The 19,634-nt window shown below is 37.3% G+C and overlaps 1 protein-coding gene across 3 annotated transcripts in view; it reads right to left on the reverse strand.

The window, feature by feature from the left end:
* Positions 1–19,634, reverse strand: part of LOC131045282 (uncharacterized) — a 96,313-nt gene that overhangs the window by 38,705 nt on the left and 37,974 nt on the right. For all 3 annotated transcript variants that reach the window (XM_057978840.2, XM_057978842.2, XM_057978841.2), the window contains 2 exons: positions 18,244–18,335; positions 17,993–18,067 (listed from right to left, as the gene is read on the reverse strand). In XM_057978840.2, coding sequence (XP_057834823.1) covers positions 17,993–18,067; positions 18,244–18,335 — 167 coding nt within the window. The remainder of the gene's footprint in view (positions 1–17,992; positions 18,068–18,243; positions 18,336–19,634) is intronic.

The following is a 19,634-nucleotide window of genomic DNA, read 5'->3' on the forward strand; positions in this document are numbered from 1 at the left end:
TAATAATAATAATAAGTGTTCTTATTATTATTATATATATGAATATTTATCTATACATAATTTATGATTGAAATATTAAATCATTAATCATGTTGAGAAATCATTGAGATTAAATTCATGTTAAATCGATAAGTAATATCGATTTATATTAATCACATTGTTTATACCGAATTGAATATGAGCACCGTATCTATATGATCATAAGTATCGATTATATTGATCAAATGGAATGATCAATATAAATCGATTCTCCACATTAATAGTTCGATATCATTTATCGCTGTGTATATCGACTATAGTCGATCTCCTTCCAAAACGATTATGTGAATCGTTACTTGCAGATAACAATGATAACCAACGATTATGAGAATCATTAACTGTTGTTAAACGATAACAAACGATTATGAGAATCATTATCTTACAAATCGGTTAATTGTTTCGGTATGTTGAGAGGCATCTCAATGAAGAGACATGTCTCCACGTGGAGGCATGTCTATGCATCGACATGTCTCCACATACGTAGAGGCATGTCCGTTGATTGACATGCCTATACCGTAAGATATATATTATGATGGAGTTTGATTCTAATAGGTAAGTACAGTAATCGAAAGTGAAAGCCATTAGACATCGATCTCCTTCATTTGCAGTCCTGCAAATACTTTATGAATTAAGTTGTGTTCTCTTCATATAAGCAACAACTTGCACATAGAATTCATTGTCATATAACTTAGTTGTGAACCAAGTATTAGAAATAAATTAAAACTACTCACATATCTAATCTGATCCAAACTTTAACATGGTATCAGAGCTAGTTTGAAGAAAAGATCCGATCAGATTTGTGAAAGGGAAACAACCAATCTCCATTAAAAGTTCTAGAATTCTATATTCGACAAAATGGTGAATGGAGTTAAACCTGAGGACCGACTTGAAGGAGCTGCAAATTTTGTATAATGAAAGTTTAGAATGATGCTCGCATTAAAGGAACATGAATTGAACACTCTTGTGGAAAAGGCCTTACCCATGCCCGATGAAGAAGACGAAAAACTCCTATGGACAAGAAATAATAATAAAGCTATGAAACTATTGGTGGATGGAGTAAAAGATCATGTTGTCCCTATTATCTCAAAATTAGATACTGCTTATCTAATGTTTTCAACACTAGAGAACACTAGCAGGGTTCTTGCTCTAAAACAGCAACTCCACCACATCAAGATGAACCAAAATAAAACTATCACTTCATATTTCATGAGGATAACGGAGCTAAGAAACCAATTATCTACAATTGGTCACACATTCGATAGCAAGGAGTTGACTATGCTGGCACTCAACGGACTTCCTACTTCTTGGGAATCATTTATTCAAGGAATTAGTGCTCGATCCAAACTCCCCAAATTTGATCGGTTGAAGACTAATCGTATACAAGAAGAATCCAGATTGATCACTAGAGGGATTGGAATTAACTCCCAAAATGAAGAGATGCAAGCCCTAAACTCTCAGTCTCACAAAAGAGGAAAGAGGAATAACTCCAAGAAGAGGAGAGGTAAGGACTCAACTAAGAAGCAATCATTCAAAAGGAAGAGGGACCTATCTAAAGTACAATACTTTAGATGTGATAAATATGGTCACATTGTTGTAAAGTGTCCTGACAAACCTAAGCCTCAAGACTCGATTGTTAAAGCAATGAGGCCAACACAAACTCTGAAAGATTTGTATTCTACTCAGCTCTATCCAATCAAGTATCAACCAGCCTTAACACCTGGGTAATAGACAGTGGGGCATCTCGGCATATAACAGGATTCAAAGAGCACTTAGACACTATGATAGAAAAGTATGATGAGGAAGTCACAATTGGGGATGATTCAAACTACCCAGTGAATGGGATTGGAACCTATACCATTCAACTAAAAGCAGGCATCGCCCTTCAATTAACAGGTGTACTATTTGTGCCAGGCATCAAACGCAACTTGATTTCCATATCAGCTCTTGAAGACAAAGGATATAGAATCACCTTCATGGATGGAAAAGTCTTTGCCTGGCCTAAGAACTCAAACATCAAGAAGGCACACACCATTGGAATTCGACATGGATGCCTGTACAAACTTTGCACCTCTCCTTCACAAGCACTTATTCATGAATCTTCTCACACTTGCGAATTATGGCATAGAAGATTAGGGCATCTTCATTTTCGTGTTTTACCCTCTATAGAGAAAATGGTGACAGGGATACCTAAGCTGACTCAAGAACATGAAGGAATCTGCAAAGGGTGTGCCTTAGGGAAGAATACCAAGGGTACATTTCATAATAGTGAAAGTAAATCCAAAAATGTATTAGAAGTTGTTCATTCTGATTTATGTGGACCTATGGCAGTACCCTCCTTAGGAGGATTTTTGTATTATGTTATTTTTGTAGATGATTATTCTAGGAAGACATGGATATATTTTCTAAAGTGTAAAGAGTCTGATGAAGTCCTTAAAAGGTTTAAGGAATTCAAGGCTTTAGTAGAAAATATATAAAGTAAAAGTATAAAAACCCTTAGATCAGATAATGGGGGGGAATACATCTCTGAAAACTTTTAAAAAATTTGTAATAATGTTGGGATTAAGAGGGAGTTCACTGTTCCGTACAACCCTCAACAAAATGGGGTAGCAGAAAGGAAAAACAAAACTATAGTAGAAGCAGCCAAAGCCATGATGCATGACCAAAACCTTCATACCTCATTCTGGCTTGAAGCCTCTAGTGCTGTTGTGTATATCCAAAACAAATGTTCACATTCCTTTCTTGATAACAAGACTCCTGAAGAAGCATTCACAGGAATCAAACCTGACATAGGTCACTTAAGAATTTTTGGCTGTCCTATTTACATTCACATCCCTAAGGAGAAAAGATCTAAATTAGAACCCTTTGGGAAAAAGGGAATCTTTCTTGGGTATAGTGAGACTTCTAAAGCCTATAGGGTCTATATTCCAGGTCAAAAACAAATTGAACTACGCAGGGATGTAATATTTGAAGAGGATGTTGCATTCAAAAGATCTAAGGATGTTAATGAAATAGATGATGAATCCCCTCAATACAGTGAAAAAGATCACTCCTCTGAGATTTAGAGTGAGACTCACGAATCAATTGAAGGCAACAATCACATTGATCCTATGGACTATATGGATGAACCTAGGGACACTAATGTGACTAAGAAGAGACCACTATGGACCAAGAAGATGATTGAGGCTGAAAATTATGCAACTCCAAAAGGAACTTTCAGGGAAAGTAAAAGACCTAATAGATTCTCCAGCTATATTGCACTAATGAGTGAAATCATAAATTCAGAGCCTTCTACTGTTGAGGAAGCCTTCCAACATCAAGCCTGGAAAGAAGCCATGACATAAGAGTATAAGTCTATTCTCAAGAATAATGTCTGGGACATTGTGCCTAGGCCTAAGGACAAATCAGTAGTGTCTTCTAAGTGGCTTTTCAAAATCAAACACGCTTCCGATGGAAGTATTGAAAAATACAAAGCAAGGTTTGTCGCCAGAGGATTCTCTCAGAAAGAGGGAATTGATTATGAAGAGACATTTGCTCTTGTTGCCCGATACACTTTTGTCAGAGCTTTGATTGCTATTGCTGCATCAAAGGGATGGAAAATCCACCAAATGGATGTAAAAACTGCATTTCTAAACGGTGTAATAGAGGAGGAAGTCTTCTGGAACAACATGAAGGATTTGTAGTGCATGGACAACATTCTCATGTTTGCAAATTGAGGAAAGCCTTATATGGGCTCAAACAAGCTCCTCGAGCCTGGTATGAAAGGATAGATCACTATCTATCAAGACTTGGCTTCTCAAAGAATGATGCAGATCCGAACCTTTACTTCAAGGTAATAAATGGAGATATGTTAATTCTTATCCTTTATGTTGATGACTTGTTAATAATAGGCCAAGAGCATCTCATCATCAAGTGTAAACAAGACCTTGCATCCGAATTTGACATGAAGGATTTAGGGCTTCTACACTATTTTCTCGGTTTAGAAGTATGGCAACAGACTAATGGGATTATCCTAAATCAAGGGAAATACATTATTGACATTCTAAAAAGGTTTGAAATGATGGATTGTAAGCCTATGTCCACTCCCATGGAAACAAACTTACACAAGTTAAGAGAGGCAACTTCAAGTTCTGAATCAGCATATTCCACCCTCTATCAGCAGATGATTGGGTCATTGATGTATTTAGTCAATACTAGACCAGATATTGGTTATGTTGTGAATGCACTCAGTCAGTTCATGTGTGAACCAAACCAGTTACATACAGTTGCAGCAAAACACATCTTGAGATATCTTCGTGGAACAATTGGATATGGCTTAAAGTATAAAGATGTAGATCTAAACTTATATGGATATACAAACTCAAATTGGGCTGGAAGTGTGGTGGATCGTAAAAGCACATCAGGGTGCTGCTTTAATTTAGGATCAGCTATGATATCTTGGTTTAGCATAAAGCAATCCTCAGTTGCTCAGAGCTCCATAGAAGCAGAGTACATTGCGGCATCTATGGGAGCACGAGAAGCAGTATGGTTGAGAAAACTCCTTGTAGGATTGTTTGGACAATCCTTAGATCCTACCATCATCCACTGTGACAACCAAAGTTGAATAAAGCTTTCAGTAAACCTAGTATTTCATGACAGATCTAAACATATTGAAATACCTTATCACTATGTTAGAGACATGGCGGAGAGAAAGGTAATTCAGTTGAGGTATATTAGTACTGAAGATCAAACAGCAGACATTCTCACCAAGCCTCTTGCCAAAACAAAGGTAGAACACTTCAGAGGTAAAGCTTAGTATGATCGAAATGTAAATTCTAAGTTTGAGTCTCAGCATTATTATTGTACTAATATATTCTAAAGATGTTTAATGTAAAGTCTTTTTGTCATTACATGACTTTATGGGCACTTGTGTGCATCATTAAGAAGTGACAACTTTACAATAACTCTACAGTCTATCATGATACATATCATATGGTTGATATCTGTGAACATGTCATGATAGTTCATATCTCTTAAAAACAATTTCAACTGTATATCATAAGGTTGATATCTTGGATTGTTGAGATATGTCATGGTGGATATTAAGTGCTTAATATCTGTGGGTATGACATGATCTTCTATATCCCTATGGTAGGCATCATATGGTTGATGCTAGTGCACATACCATAATGGATATGGTGAGCTTTTGGTGAGTATCATAAGTGTTGATATTTGTAGACCATTGCTCCTGATATCATATAATGATATCTACTACACTATGTAGTTCTTCTATAAGTACCTTGTGATCCTCCTCCCTAGCTAAGAGGGAGTGTTGATGATTTATAGCTTCGGTCGGAGTAATCTCATAAAATCATATGTATAAGTAATGCTGATTATATCATCAGTATGATTAATGATTTGTTGATATGAATATATACATATTAATATATGTAATTATAATAAGTGTTCTTATTATTATTATATATATGAATATTTATATATACATAATTTATGATTGAAATATTAAATCATTAATCATGCTGTTGATAAATCATTGAAATTAAATTCATGTTAAATCAATAAGTAATATCGATTTATATTAATCACATTGTTTATAACAAATTGAATATGAGTACCGTATCTATATGATCATAAGTATCGATTATATTGATCAAATGGAATGATCAATATAAATCGATTCTCCACATTAATAGTTCGATATCATTTATTGTTGTGTATATCGACTATAGTCGATCTCCTTCCAAAACGATTATGTGAATCGTTACTTGCAGATAACAATGATAACCAACGATTATGAGAATCGTTAACTGTTGTTAAACGATAACAAACAATTATGAGAATCGTTGTCTTGCAAATCGGTTAATTGTTTCGGTATGTTGAGAGGCATCTCAATGAAGAGACATGTCTCCATGTACGTGGAGGCATGTCTATGCATCGACATGTCTCCAAATATGTAGAGGCATGTCTGTTCATTGACATGCCTATATCGTAAGATATATATTATGATGGAGTTCGATTCTAATAGGTAAGTATAGTAATCGAAAGTGAAAGCCATTAAACATCGATCTCCTTCATTTGCAGTCCTGCAAATACTTTATGAATTAAGTTGTGTTCTCTTTGTAAATGATTTTCAATTTACATTTAATATGCAAGTTATATTCTAGTTGATATTATCTTGTTCTATGTATTACTGATTTAAAATATAAATCTGACTATCTTCTCTTGTATGGCAGGTGGCAGGTGAGAGGAGCATTTATTAATTTTGATGGCCTTTCTCACGAATGCCATTTGATATATATAGCAGAGTGGGTACGGTCAAGCAATGCCTTGACCGGCCATGTCTTTTAGACATGGCCGATCAAGACATTACTTGATCGTGCCCCTTCGCTAATCATAATAATACACGGTGTTTATTTACCAACAGATATCAAACAATGTGTGCTTATATTAACACCCGATAACAATCGGTGTATGCTTGTCTTAACACTCGATAACAATCGGTGTATGCTTGTCTTAACACCCGATAACAATCGGTGTATGTTTATTCTACCACCCGATATTAATCGGTGTATCACTCGATATCAATCGGTGCAAACATATGTTAACATCGATGCTAATCGATGTTTGGTTTACTCGATAATTGTTTGTTTACCATTAAATAAGTTAACCGAAACAAATCGGATTGCAATGGTTAACCCGATTTAATAATTGGTGAACAAATAATGTAACCAATATTAAATCGGGATTCTATGCTATAGAATGATAATTGACAGTTAAGCATTTTGATCGAACTAATTAGATTGATCATATACAAATAAAGAATGGTTTATCAAATGAAGGCTTGAAGTTATTCATCATAATTATCGATAGGATAAATGATTGAATGAGAGACTTCATTTATATCTCATTCAATCATTTATCTTACCGAAGCTATCATGCATTAACACTCTTCATATAAGCAACAACCTGCACATAGAATTCATTGTCATATAACTTACTTGTGAACCAAGTATTAGAAATAAATTAAAACTACTCAAATATCTAATCTGATCCAAACTCTGATCCAAACTCTGACACTCTCACTATTGGAAATGGATTGGAGACATGTCCATCGTCACAGGCTGCTGCTAGTGTTGAAAAGGAGCTTGCTTGGTATCCATTATTCCAGTATAAGGCTACAGCACATTTTGACCCTTTTCACAAGATGAAAAGGGTCGATGGTGAAATATTTGAGCATAGACCGGATCTCGAAGACTATTGGGCTGATGCAGCTGACAGTTTTGAAATCAGAAAGAGATTGTGGTCCAGACTTCCCCTGAATTTGATTAGAGCAACATAAGTATTTTGAGTAGCAGATCAACTTGAAGAGGATCCCGAGTTTGAGCAGCCTCACTTTGACAAACTGAGAAATGAGTCCCTTGCCTTGGTTAATTGGTCAGATTCTGAAAGGTCGGACTTGAGTGACCTTATGAGACCAATAATTGAATATTCGAAATGGTGGGCAAGTGAGAAGGCGAAGGATCTTAAATCCAAAGGTACCAATCTCACATATGATCTCATGGGGACCAATGAATCAATGTCTTCAAACCATGGTGTTTCGTCAAGTGCTGGGTCCAAGAAAAGGAAAGAACCCACTGAAAATTCTCTAAGGGGTAAAGGAAAGAAAGTAGTCGGAGATGCAGGCAGAAAATATAAATCTGACGAGGGTCAGTCAACCTTAAGTGTTGCATCCGCTGCTCCAATCAAGGCTACAGTTGATGAACAGAGGATGAATATTGATATAGGAGTAAGAGCTCCTTCCCCTTCAGTGGAAGAGGTAATGGAAGAACCAGCGCAAGAGCCGGATTCTATTAAGAATGTAGAGGTTAAAGAACCTAAGTCTCCAAGGGAGTTCCTAGATGGTATAGTTACAAGACCAAAAGAAATAGAGAATATGTTTGATGAAAGTGGCATGGAGTAGTCAACCATTCCAGATTGGCTAAAGGAAAGAATAAAAGCTCAGGCTCCTAAAGAGGATCATTTAGAGGAGAACACAGCAGCATTCTTGGCTATGGTGAGTAAACTGATTGAGATAAGACCGCCCAAGCCAGCCAAGAGATTCTCTTTAATTCAAAGAGATAATACAGGATTCAGAACAGTGCAGGTAGTTGTACCTAAAGAAGGTAAAACTCGAGACATGTTGCTCCGGAAGATTATAAGATCACTACAATAGAGTTGGGTAAGCCTACTCAGGCTCAAGAGGTCTAGTATTTTGATGATTCTTGCAACACCATCAAGGCAAGACTAGCCAAGGAGAAGGAGAAAAGAATTAAGGTTGAAGAAGAGAATCGACAATGGAGAATATATGCTCTCCATCTAACTAAGCCACTTGATCATGAGATACTTGTTACTCTGCGCATACCTCTTCCGCAAGAGTCATTAAAGGAGTATGAAGACATGAAGGCAACCTTCAAAGAAGTGAAGGAATGGACTGAGGATGCCTCAGAACGTGTTGACATACTCATTGAGAACCTGATAGCAGCACATGAGTCCACATCTTCCTTATTGAGCAGAATTCGAGACATGGTTGAAGCTTGGGAGATAGTGAAGATATTCAAAAGAGGATTATTCCATATCTGAAGGAAATCAGGGGACTTACTCGGCAAGATCTTGTAAACAAGAAAGTCATCCAACATGGTGACCTGTATGATTTCAGCACTTGGTACTTTACCTTGGTTACAAGGGCTTAATCTCTAAGAAAATCTGAGGATAAGTGTGTAGAAATTGAAAAAACCGTCAGAGATATTCAAGACAAGGTTTTCCTTGTGGCAGTTGAGATATTACAGCAGGATGAGGTGCGAGAGAAGCATCTGCGTGCGGACAATTTGAGGGCCAAAGTTCAAGGAAACTTCTTCAAAGTTACTGGGCCAGTTCTCAAGGAAAATCCCTCCAGAGTCTCGAGCTTCATGCGCATAGACGAAGATTTCCTGACACAAGCACTCGGCTGGGAAGATACTCTCGCCACTTGTATCGATGACATGGATATGGTTGACTTCCAAATCAGCAATTTGCCAAGTGTGACCCTAGAGGAGGTGCGGCTTATTGTGTCCAGATACATTGAATCTACAAAAGGGGAAACTAGACACTCAACCCAGTGAGAATAGCAGCTGCATCACTTGTCTTCTTCTTGTTCACTTTAACTAATAGAGTTTTTGGAAACTCTAAATAGGATTTATAACTTTCAATGGGCCCTTGATCACTGTTTGATCTCAGTTGTTCATTATTTTCTGAAACTATATAAGGCTACCTCCTCTCATTTGCAGAGTGTGAGGTTTTTGATATATTGTTGCATGAAGGTCGTTTTTTCAAATAAGACATTACATGTGCGCTTTCTCTTAAGGATTTGTAATCTTTGTTATTTGAGTGATTAGCATGGTTTCAATTTCCTCAACACATTAGTTAAAAGTTAATTTAGATTTGCTTTCAAAGTTGTTAGAATTGAATGAAGGATTTGATGAGTATTAATTAACGGTGTATCTCTGCTCATACTTTTGGTGAATGGATGATTTCCATTTCACTATGCAAAGTTAGTCTGAGCATATCCCATGTGTATGCCAAAACTTCGATCATAAGCACAACCCGTCCAAGATTGCACCTGCTTTGTGTAGTTGTCCTTAGTGTAGCGAAGCAAAGTGCGGTTTCCCCAGAGCACCCAGTTAATACCGTCTCCAAAATTCGTAGGTTTAGATCAGCTTTCTTAAACCCTATCCCCTTTTTCCCTTTTTTTTTTTTTGAAAGTCTAAATCTCGGAAAATCAAAAAAAAAAAAAAGAGAGAGAGCCTAAAAATTGATAAATCCATCCAAGTCCAAAAGCTTAAAAGACATTCGTAAACGTAAGTCCCCCTTGAGATTTTCAGCATACACTACTGTTGACGTGTATTTTGTACACAATCATACACAGAATAAAATACCCAAAGGCATCTTATCCTCTCTTGAATAAAGTCGCTAACTGCTGAAGATATCGCAAGAAGGATCAGTTAGGATGACTCCAATGTTCTTTTTAGTAGGGTCTCTACGTGTGGATAAGCTCCAGTGGTATGATGTGATTTGCTGGAATCACAAGGGGACTTACATTTGATGATTGAACTTTTGATCTGCTTTGCTGGAACACAGGCTCTTACTAGCTTAGATTTGAAAAAATGGAAAAAGGATGAGGGCGAAGAGAGGATCTAATCCTAATACTAAGAATGTAGGAGCAATGATTGATCTTTGATGAAACTCTAACTAGGTCTTGTTTTGACATCGCAGGACCATCTCCACAAGGCTAGTGCGATCTTCGAAGGGAAGCTTTATGATGTTCAAATCATCACCGCAGGCATAGACACCATCAGGTTGACGCATATCAATGAAGAAGCGACAATTGAAGTTAAGCTTAAGCTGAATGATTCCAGTTGACTACACAAGGCAAGTCTGCAATCAACAAACTGCTAGTAGTATGGATATGCGAATTTCACCCTCAATCAAGCATATTTCTTCCACTCATCTAATAACATGAAATCAAATATGAGAAGTATAAAGACCATGCAAATTGTCGAATCGACCCATAAATTTCACCATTTCTTCAATGAAGTTACAAGTCTTTTACAACAACATCTTGGCAACAATCTTTGCCTTCTCTCTCTACTCTACTCTAATTGCTATTCTATCAACTATATTCTAACTCTTCCAACTAACCTATTCTCTCTAATTCCTAATGCCTTTACAAAATGAAATGCCAGGGCTTATATAGTGCCCTCAATACAATTCGATGGCTTAGATCAATTCGATATCAATGGCCAAGATTTTACAATGAAAACCCTAATTAGGGTTTGTTACAACCATTACATAACATTTAATGCTTGACCAATGATAAAATTGTATTGCTTGGACACATGTCCTCTCTGGAAAAATCGACCAATGGATAGCCGGGGTAGGTACACCGGAGTTTGTGCCACCTTCCATGAGTTAGGTACATCGAATCTGGGCATGCTGAGGTGGACCACACTGACTGGATGAGCGATGACTAGGATGCCACCTCGTCTGACACTTGTAACTTGGTAAATATTCAACATGATGTTGTTGAGAAGCTAGCTTTAATTAATTCTTCTGAAACTATCTGCTTCTTCAACGAACCCTTTGCTTTGACTTCTTGTGTCCTTGATTTGCAGGATGATGATGTACCTCGCCTTGAAACGCTGGATTGGAGGAGGCCGCCCTTGTCCTTGCTTGATCGTCCTTGAGGAGACCATCCTTGATCTGGCTTGATTTTTCTTGAGGAGAACCTTCCGACTTGCAGATCCTTCGAGCTTGGAGTCGCCATCTTGATACCTACACAACATTTCAAAATTAGTAACATGTTTTGCAACGTGGAAATATAGACTAGAAAGAGGATTTAAGTTTTAAATTAGGAAACCTCATGATAAATCTTTGAATTATCATTTCCTAAATTTAACTAAGCCACTTGAGATTGAAAATTCAAAATTCAAAATTGAGACTAGGAGAATCTCGCCATACCTCCACTTGGGAATTAACTCTAAGAAAAGATGCAAAATTAAGCAAGTTTGCTAGGCAAAATGTGGTCAAAGTCTTCAAAATGTGCTTCTTCTATCAACTTCACCACTTCTAGCCTTCAATGTCTTGAGGAAAATTCGCTCCACCTCTAGCCTTCAACTCGTACTCCTTCTTGGACCAGATTTCGCACTCCTTCATTGCTCCTTCAAAATCGCACTTGGACAAATGATTGAAAGATGGATTAACATGCTCAACACACCCCTCTTATATAGGCGCTCATCTTGATAATTGCCCCTAGGCCGACTTGGAAAATAGGCCCAAAAAACAAATAAAATTTAATAAAAGAGGGGGCCGACCTTGCAAAATAATACCCCAAGCGCTCCCTTTTTTTTTAAATTTAATTTAATAATAATTAATTAAATGCCTTTGTAATTAAAAACTTCGATTTTTTAAATGCTTTAAATTAATTATTGAATGTCCATGCGCTATTTTTTAAATACCAATTTAATTAAATCTTTCACATTTTTATCGAATTTGGCATTTCAATGTAATTCGAAAATATTGGCACCTAAGCATGGGAGGAATAAGGGACACTAACCACATCGCTCTGGTCCCTGGGAGAGGGACAGGAGCGCTCCTTCATTTTGGCCTTGTTTTTCTTGTTTTTCATGTTCAGAGTCATGTCTTAGACGTCCAAAATAGCATTTTAATTGGGAATCTTGAGCTTAATTCGTCCCTTTTGTGGAAGGAGTGAGCTTTAAAGTACTTTCGCCCTGGTCCCTTGGTGAGGGACAGGAGCGAACTTGCCTTTTCCCTTGGGTCTTTGTCTCTTTAATCACCAATTTATATCGCAAGGCAAGTAACAATGTTATCCATTCATTCCATGCATACTTTACTCGTCTTTTACAACGCAAATTTGATATTTGAGTGAATATCGCCCTGGTCCCTTGGTGAGGGACAGGAGCGAACCTTTGTTCCTTGTGCTCATCCTTGTTTATATCAACTTGCAACTGTCTTCACAGTGCAAAATGATGTTCTTTACTCCCTTTCGAACACTTGAAATGTGAGTGGCAACTTAAATTTGGACACACTTGAACATTTCGCTCTGGTCCCTGGGAGAGGGACAGGAGCGAACTTGGGCATTTCCATCACCTTTACGGTCTTTGATACTTTACTTCCTCTCCGAGGCGTTCCAAACATCATTGCCCCTTTGTGTCTTAGCTTGGAGTGATTTAAGCTTGGAGGGAATATTAAATAACCTTGAGTTCGCCCTGGTCCCTGGCTGAGGGACAGGAGCGAACTTTCACTTGTAGGTTCAATCATGCTTTGCTAACTTTTAAAACCATCTTCAATGGATCCGATATGCTCCCCTTCACTCATCCTTGACATGAAATTTGCTTCATCTTGGCGAGAGATTTGTCTAAGGAAGAAATCGCTCTGGTCCCTGAGAGAGGGACAGGAGCGCCTAGGACAATATGGGCTTCACTTGGCGTTTTTACAATCTTCAAATTATCTTCAACGGACTCGTTACGCCTCCTTTGCTTGCCTCAAACTTAACACTTACTTGATTTTCGCCCAAAACCTGTCTTATAAGGAAAATCGCTCTGGTCCCTGAGAGAGGGACGGGAGCTATCACTTAAATTTGCCCTGGTCCCTGGGAGAGGGACAGGAGCGATTTTGCTTCTAGGGTCAATTTTCCTCATGATTGCGCTTTCAAGTTATATTCAACTGATAAAATGTATCTCCTTTGATCTTCTCAATTCGCGAAATCGTTCAAATCTTTCAAGGACAAGGCAATTTTGGATTTCAAGCTCCGGTCCTTCAGTGAGGGACAGGAGCGATTTTTGTCCTCCAGGCCCAAATGCTTCACTTTTCACCATGAAATGTCTTTGCTAGGGAAGATATCATCCTGCTTCATGCTATGAATAAAAGTTAATGTCCAAAAAAAGGTCTAAAATTGTGCATATAAAGAAAATCGCTCTGGTCCTTCAGTGAGGGACAGGAGCGAATTTGACCTTCTAGGCAAAACTCCATCATTTCATTGTCTTTGATCAAGTCTGGATGCTCTATCATGTTCATTTTGTCCTTCACCATGCCTTTGATGTCTTAATTCGTCCAAACAAGGTCAGGAATGGCTCAAATAAGTATTATCGCCCTGGTCCCTTGGTGAGGGACAAGAGCGCTTCACCTTGGTCCTCTTGGGAGGGACAGGAGCGAAATTCGCTCTGGATCCTCAGTGAAGGACAGGAGCGAAATTTGACTTTTCGAACTCTCTATCAGGACAATTTTAATGGAATATAACATTTAAGTATAAGTGACATTTCCTTCTATCTTTCTTCTTTCTTATACTTTAAGTTATATTCCATATATACTTTTAGGATGTTTGAGAGTGGTTTCAGACCTCCAGAAGTTATATAGCAAAATCTAGTTTTTTGAGGTTTTTCAGTTTCCAGACTTAGTCAAATTTCAGGATCAGGACATTCCAGACTTAGACAAATTTTCAGGACCTACTATCCTATTGATCTCCCCGACAGCACTCAAAATGCAAAAGCCAACTAACAAAAACCCTAAAAGACCAAAAAAAACAAACCCTAAAAAAGCAAAAAGCAAGGGTCCCCATTTGCAATGGGGCGATGTGTGAAATGGTCACAACAACTACCCAAGTAGCTATCCCACTAAAGTCACTTGTTCGCACATATGGACCTTGGAATCAGCAGTGATTTTTCAAGAGAGGATAGAATACCGTTGGGTATCTTATTCTAATGTTTGGTAGATGATAAAACGTACACCAACATGTAGTCATCCAACTACAAAAGAAGGCCTATGATGCACTCCTCAAGAGAGTTTGGTTGATTATCATATCAAAAAAAGAAAAAATAATCAGTATAGTCCTAATAGTGACACAAGAAGGCAAAGCATCCTGACAAACAACATCATTTCTTCTATTTTTTAGGCTCCAAGAGGCTATCTAGAGTATTCTATTTTCTAGAGGCAACATATGAGCAACATCACAAGGTCTAGTTTCCCCTCTAAGGTCTTCCTTGTCTACTTTCTCCTCCAACATCTGCTTTTTTGTTCTTTTTGGTTTACCATTGACTTGAGTCCATTCCTCTTTCGAATTACTATCCAACAACTTCACAGGAGTCTGAATTGCATTAGTACCGAATCCCAACAAGGAGAGGGATTCTTGCAAATCTCTACTCTGCCCATCCAAAGAACTAGACAAAAGGCCAACATTATCCAAAATAGTAGCCTTGGTAATATTATCCTGATTAGGACTCGAAAATATCCACCATTCTAAACTTCCTTAATTTCAATTTCCATTTCAATCTCTCCATCTTGTTAATGTAGATTAGATTTCTTAGTAGATAAAATAGAGGTGTCTTTTAAATTTATTATCTCCCAATTGATGATCTTCCTAACCTATGATTCTTGCAGGTTGCTACTAGGATGAAGGGAGATAGTATGTTCACGAGATACATTGAATTCCTAAGTTTTAACAATACTTCAAGTGCTGCTGATTATATCACAACTATCGTTGTGTTTAGAATAAGATCGATCTTCTTGGAATTGCACTGATTGATTTTGGTACGCTTCTCATCAATCTGTTTGTGAGTCATATATATTAGATGGGGAGGCACATCGATGGATAGGCATGTCTCCACACGTGTGGAGGCATGTCTCTCCACCGATATGTCTGTCCATCTAATATAACCAATACCAGTTCATAATCGGTAGTATTAGTAGACCGTTTATTGTTATAAACTAATACTGATTCATAATCGGTGGCATTAACAATTCGTTTGCCATTACAAACAATTAAATAGATATCAATTCATCTTCGGAGGTTAACTATTCAATTAACACAACCGATTCACAATCGGTATGTTAAATTGAAAAGTCAGTTAATCGATACACATAATCAATTTAGATAAATCGATACACATTATCGATTTATGTTGGATCGAAGAAGATAGTCGATACACTTTATCAACAGTGAGTGGATCATACATGATTTTCGATTTTATACTAGGGAGATGACAGTCGATATATGATCAATCATTATATCATTTAATTTATTCATGGAAAGATTATGTATGTATATTAATGTACATAGTAATAATAAACTCAATGATTATTACCATGTATATTGGTATACATATATGAAATATTTTGATGATGTAAGTCTTATTCATGATCATATTTATCTGACCGAAGCTATTATCTTTAACACATCTTCCAATATTTTTGAGGGAGGAGAGGAAACATAACCCTCACCATTAACAAACTCTTCCTTTTCAAGCAGAGAAGCAAATTGTATCTTCACAAGGACATTATTTTGGGGTACAACCTTCTCCTATTCTTTACTAAAACCTACAAAACGTATCTCGAAGTCATATTCCTTGTCCACAGCAAGTGCAAGGAAAGCAACTATCTCTTGTAACTTTTCCTTTGGACTGGCCTTGTCTTGCACCTTATTAGACTCATCATCCGCCTTCTACATGACTTCCTCCATATTCTTTTCATTCAGGTTTCGATCCAAAAGCATATCCTTGTCCTCCATATTCTCAACCTATCTGACCATATCCATTGCCAAAGCCAAAGACTTGGGACAACATTCTAGTCTTGTTGACCAACCACCCTTCTATTTCTAGCCATAAGTTGTTTTCTATGGTTATCACTCAAATGACCATATCTCTAACAAATCTAGCAAAAAGCCCTTGCATTTTCATATTCAATGGTTTGGTTCCACATACCATATTTTGATTTTAGAAAGATGCTAGAAGGCAAAACCGTGTTAATTGCCACATCAACACATATTCTAGCAAACACCAATCTAGATTTCTATTGTGTAACTTTGTCCACAAGAAGTAGATTACCGAAGGAATTTGCAATACCCTAAAAAAAATTGTAATTCCAAAACTCCAAAGCCAACCTCGAGAGGTGAACCCAATTTGGAACCACTAAGCCTAGATCATCCGACGAGTCAAACCCACGCTTCCATCTACATAAAGAGAGGAAATTCTTGTATTTTTTGTCAAAAGACCAAGGACCACCAATTAGCACCTTAATCAAGTCTTCTTGAACCAAAAAGCTAAAAAGGAACAGGCCATTAGCCATAGTGCTAATATTAACTACCCTTTAGCTTCCAAACTGCATCTGCCCATTTCCTCACTTGATCAATATTAGGTCGAAAAGCAAGAAACTTATCAAATAGGGACAATCGTAAAACTGCAATTGCTTCATCTTTCAAAATGCCAAGAGCCACAACCTCCGGCCATTCCACCATACAGGAAACCTTGAATGAGTCTAGAACCCTGGATTTGCTCATATTTGGAGATCTAGCACCCACCAGCTTATCAACATAGGGCACAAGATCCTCATCCAAAAAGAATGAGTCAAGACCATATGGACAGGAAATAGGAGCCTTTTCTAAATACCGAACAATCACCACGAAGAAGACAACACCTTATTCCTCTTTGCTTCATCCTTTGCTGCCGTAGAAGCATCGGCATTGGATGGGGGAGCCCATGGGGGTTGTTGGTGTTGGAAATAAGCCACACTCGGACTGACGATGGATTGGTCCAAGAGGGGCCAGTAGCTCAGTGGTGGAGCACTCCAGCAGCGTATGGAAGGTCCTAGGTTCGAGTCCTAGTTGGTCCATGTCTCAACATGGTATCAGAGCCAGGTCCAGGCTAGGAGCCCCAAGCACACGAGAGGTGTGGCTTAAGGGGGGTTGTTGGTGTTGGAAATAAGCCACACCCGGACTGACGATGGATTGGTCCAAGAGGGGCTAGTAGCTCAGTGGTAGAGCACTCCAGCAGCGTATGGAAGGTCCTAGGTTCGAGTCCTAGCTGGTCCATGTCTCAACAGGGGTCCCCCAACTAAGAAATCCATTGACTCCAAACCCTTGTAGACTTCAGAAATTTAAAATTGCAAAGCGTGCATGGAGATCCTTGATTGTTATTAATAAGGTAGTGTAATTCTTCAATGTTATTAGCGACCGAAATAATTTGAGAATAATTTTTCAAGTACTACTATTACCATTTTGTTCAATTTTTTTTGGATAATTTTAACATATTGCTATTTCCTTTTTGTTCAAAATTAAATAACATCAATTTTTTTGTGTAATTTACTTGTAATCCAAAAAAATAGTTTATTTGGCTTTTTAAATTCGAGTCTGTACAATTTTTCAAATGTATGGATTGAAGAATTATTTATATTAACTTCTACAAATGCAAACACAAAACCCATATAAATTCCTCATTTCGCTCCCTACAGTTCATAATCTAAAGACAAAAGAACCATAGCTACTCATGAGCACTTCAAGACATCTCTTTTAGAACTGATATAAAAAAGATGGATGTACAGATCATAATTTTCATAGTTTTACAACCAAACAATGTTTCAAATTTAAATGTATTACCTGTGAACAATCACGACTATGCATTGGCTGGAATGCTACCATGTCAACTGAATCTAGCACCATCTTTTCCAAACTCTGAAGATAATGAATTTCAAAGTAAAGAACATGCAAATCAAAATTCTATATATTTGAAAAGTTACAAGATATATGCAAACAAAGAATATTAAAATATTATAAAAATTAAATTAATGATATAGAACATGCTAAACAATCGAGAATATATATATAGCTATATTTATCGACCAACTCACATGATTAATTGATTCTAGATCAACTCCACGACGTAGAGATCTTTCCCGGCGTTTTGCAGCTATTGTCTCCTTGTGATGTTTCTTCTTTGCACCTATCAAATGTGCATTTGATTAACGTAATAAAAAATAGCTTGTTAAAGCAATACATATTCTTGGCATATTTTGTTTCTCACTTGAACTAGTTTTGGCATGTTTATCAAATTACTCTCAAAATAATTGAGGTTTTCATTACAGCACAACTATCATTGATCAGGTTACTGCTTTCCATTCAAATTAGATTGTCTTACTAAAAAGCAATAATTTGGTAAAGAGGGGCACTTAAAATGACCTTACCTATGCATTCAATTTGAAATTTTGGAAAATAAAAATATTGACACAATAATTAGGCAACCATCTATCAATCTTTAAAAATACTAAATATTAATGAGCATTTAATGCAAGAGCATCTCAAAGGTGGGTTCAGCCATCATCATTAAGCAAAATTATATCTATGTTGCAAGTTTGGATTATGGGTGGCCTAACCCTATATTTCCAGATGCAGGAGGCAATCTCTACTCTTCAAAAATTCAAATTTGAATGTTTTCCCTCTCATTTGACACTTGTACACTTGTTCATGATACCACACAGAAGTGAAGAATCATATTTTCTCGTAAAGGCTTGGGATGGTGGGCATCTTGCATGTTGCTTAGTCAATTTGCATGTTTGACCTTCATTTGCATGCCATTTCCCTTGAATGGGATGCCCACACATGCAAGAATTGCAAATTGAAGGGAATCTTGAAAGCCTTTTCTTTACTATGATGCCTAGGTGAGGAATGCATTTTCTGTTAGACCAGTGCCGGTAAGGGTTTACCAGAGTGTATGATAGCAGCCGATTACCAGGCCAATACCACTGACCAACAATTGAAATCAAATATACTTCACTTGATCCAAACATGCCAGAAGTGTCCAACAGATAGTCTCTTCTGTCGGTAACACTAGATCTTATACCGATAACCAAAACTTGTCTATCAGTAACCAATCATAATGGCTAGTGTTGACATCAATGCAACACATAATCAATTCTTCCATTATGCCAACAATCTCCCCCTTTGGCATTGATGGCAACACTAGATGTGAAAAAATCTAAGTACCAAGAAATGTCAAACAAGTCTCCCCCTGTGGAAGACAACCACCAATCAATAGATATCTTTGTAAGGTTCTGAATGATTTTTCACATTACTATCATTCCCCCTTTGACATCAATGCCAAAAATCTGACAAAAAATATCAAAGCAATAATATAAACTTTTGAATCTCAAAGCTGACTACTCCCCCTGAGTAGTAGTACCACTCATCAGTGTCGGAATGAATAATGTCTTTGATAATGCATGTCGGACTGATGACAAACTTC

This window comes from Cryptomeria japonica, chromosome 9 (genome assembly GCF_030272615.1).
Source record: "Cryptomeria japonica chromosome 9, Sugi_1.0, whole genome shotgun sequence".
NCBI classification, from domain to species: Eukaryota; Viridiplantae; Streptophyta; class Pinopsida; order Cupressales; family Cupressaceae; genus Cryptomeria; species Cryptomeria japonica.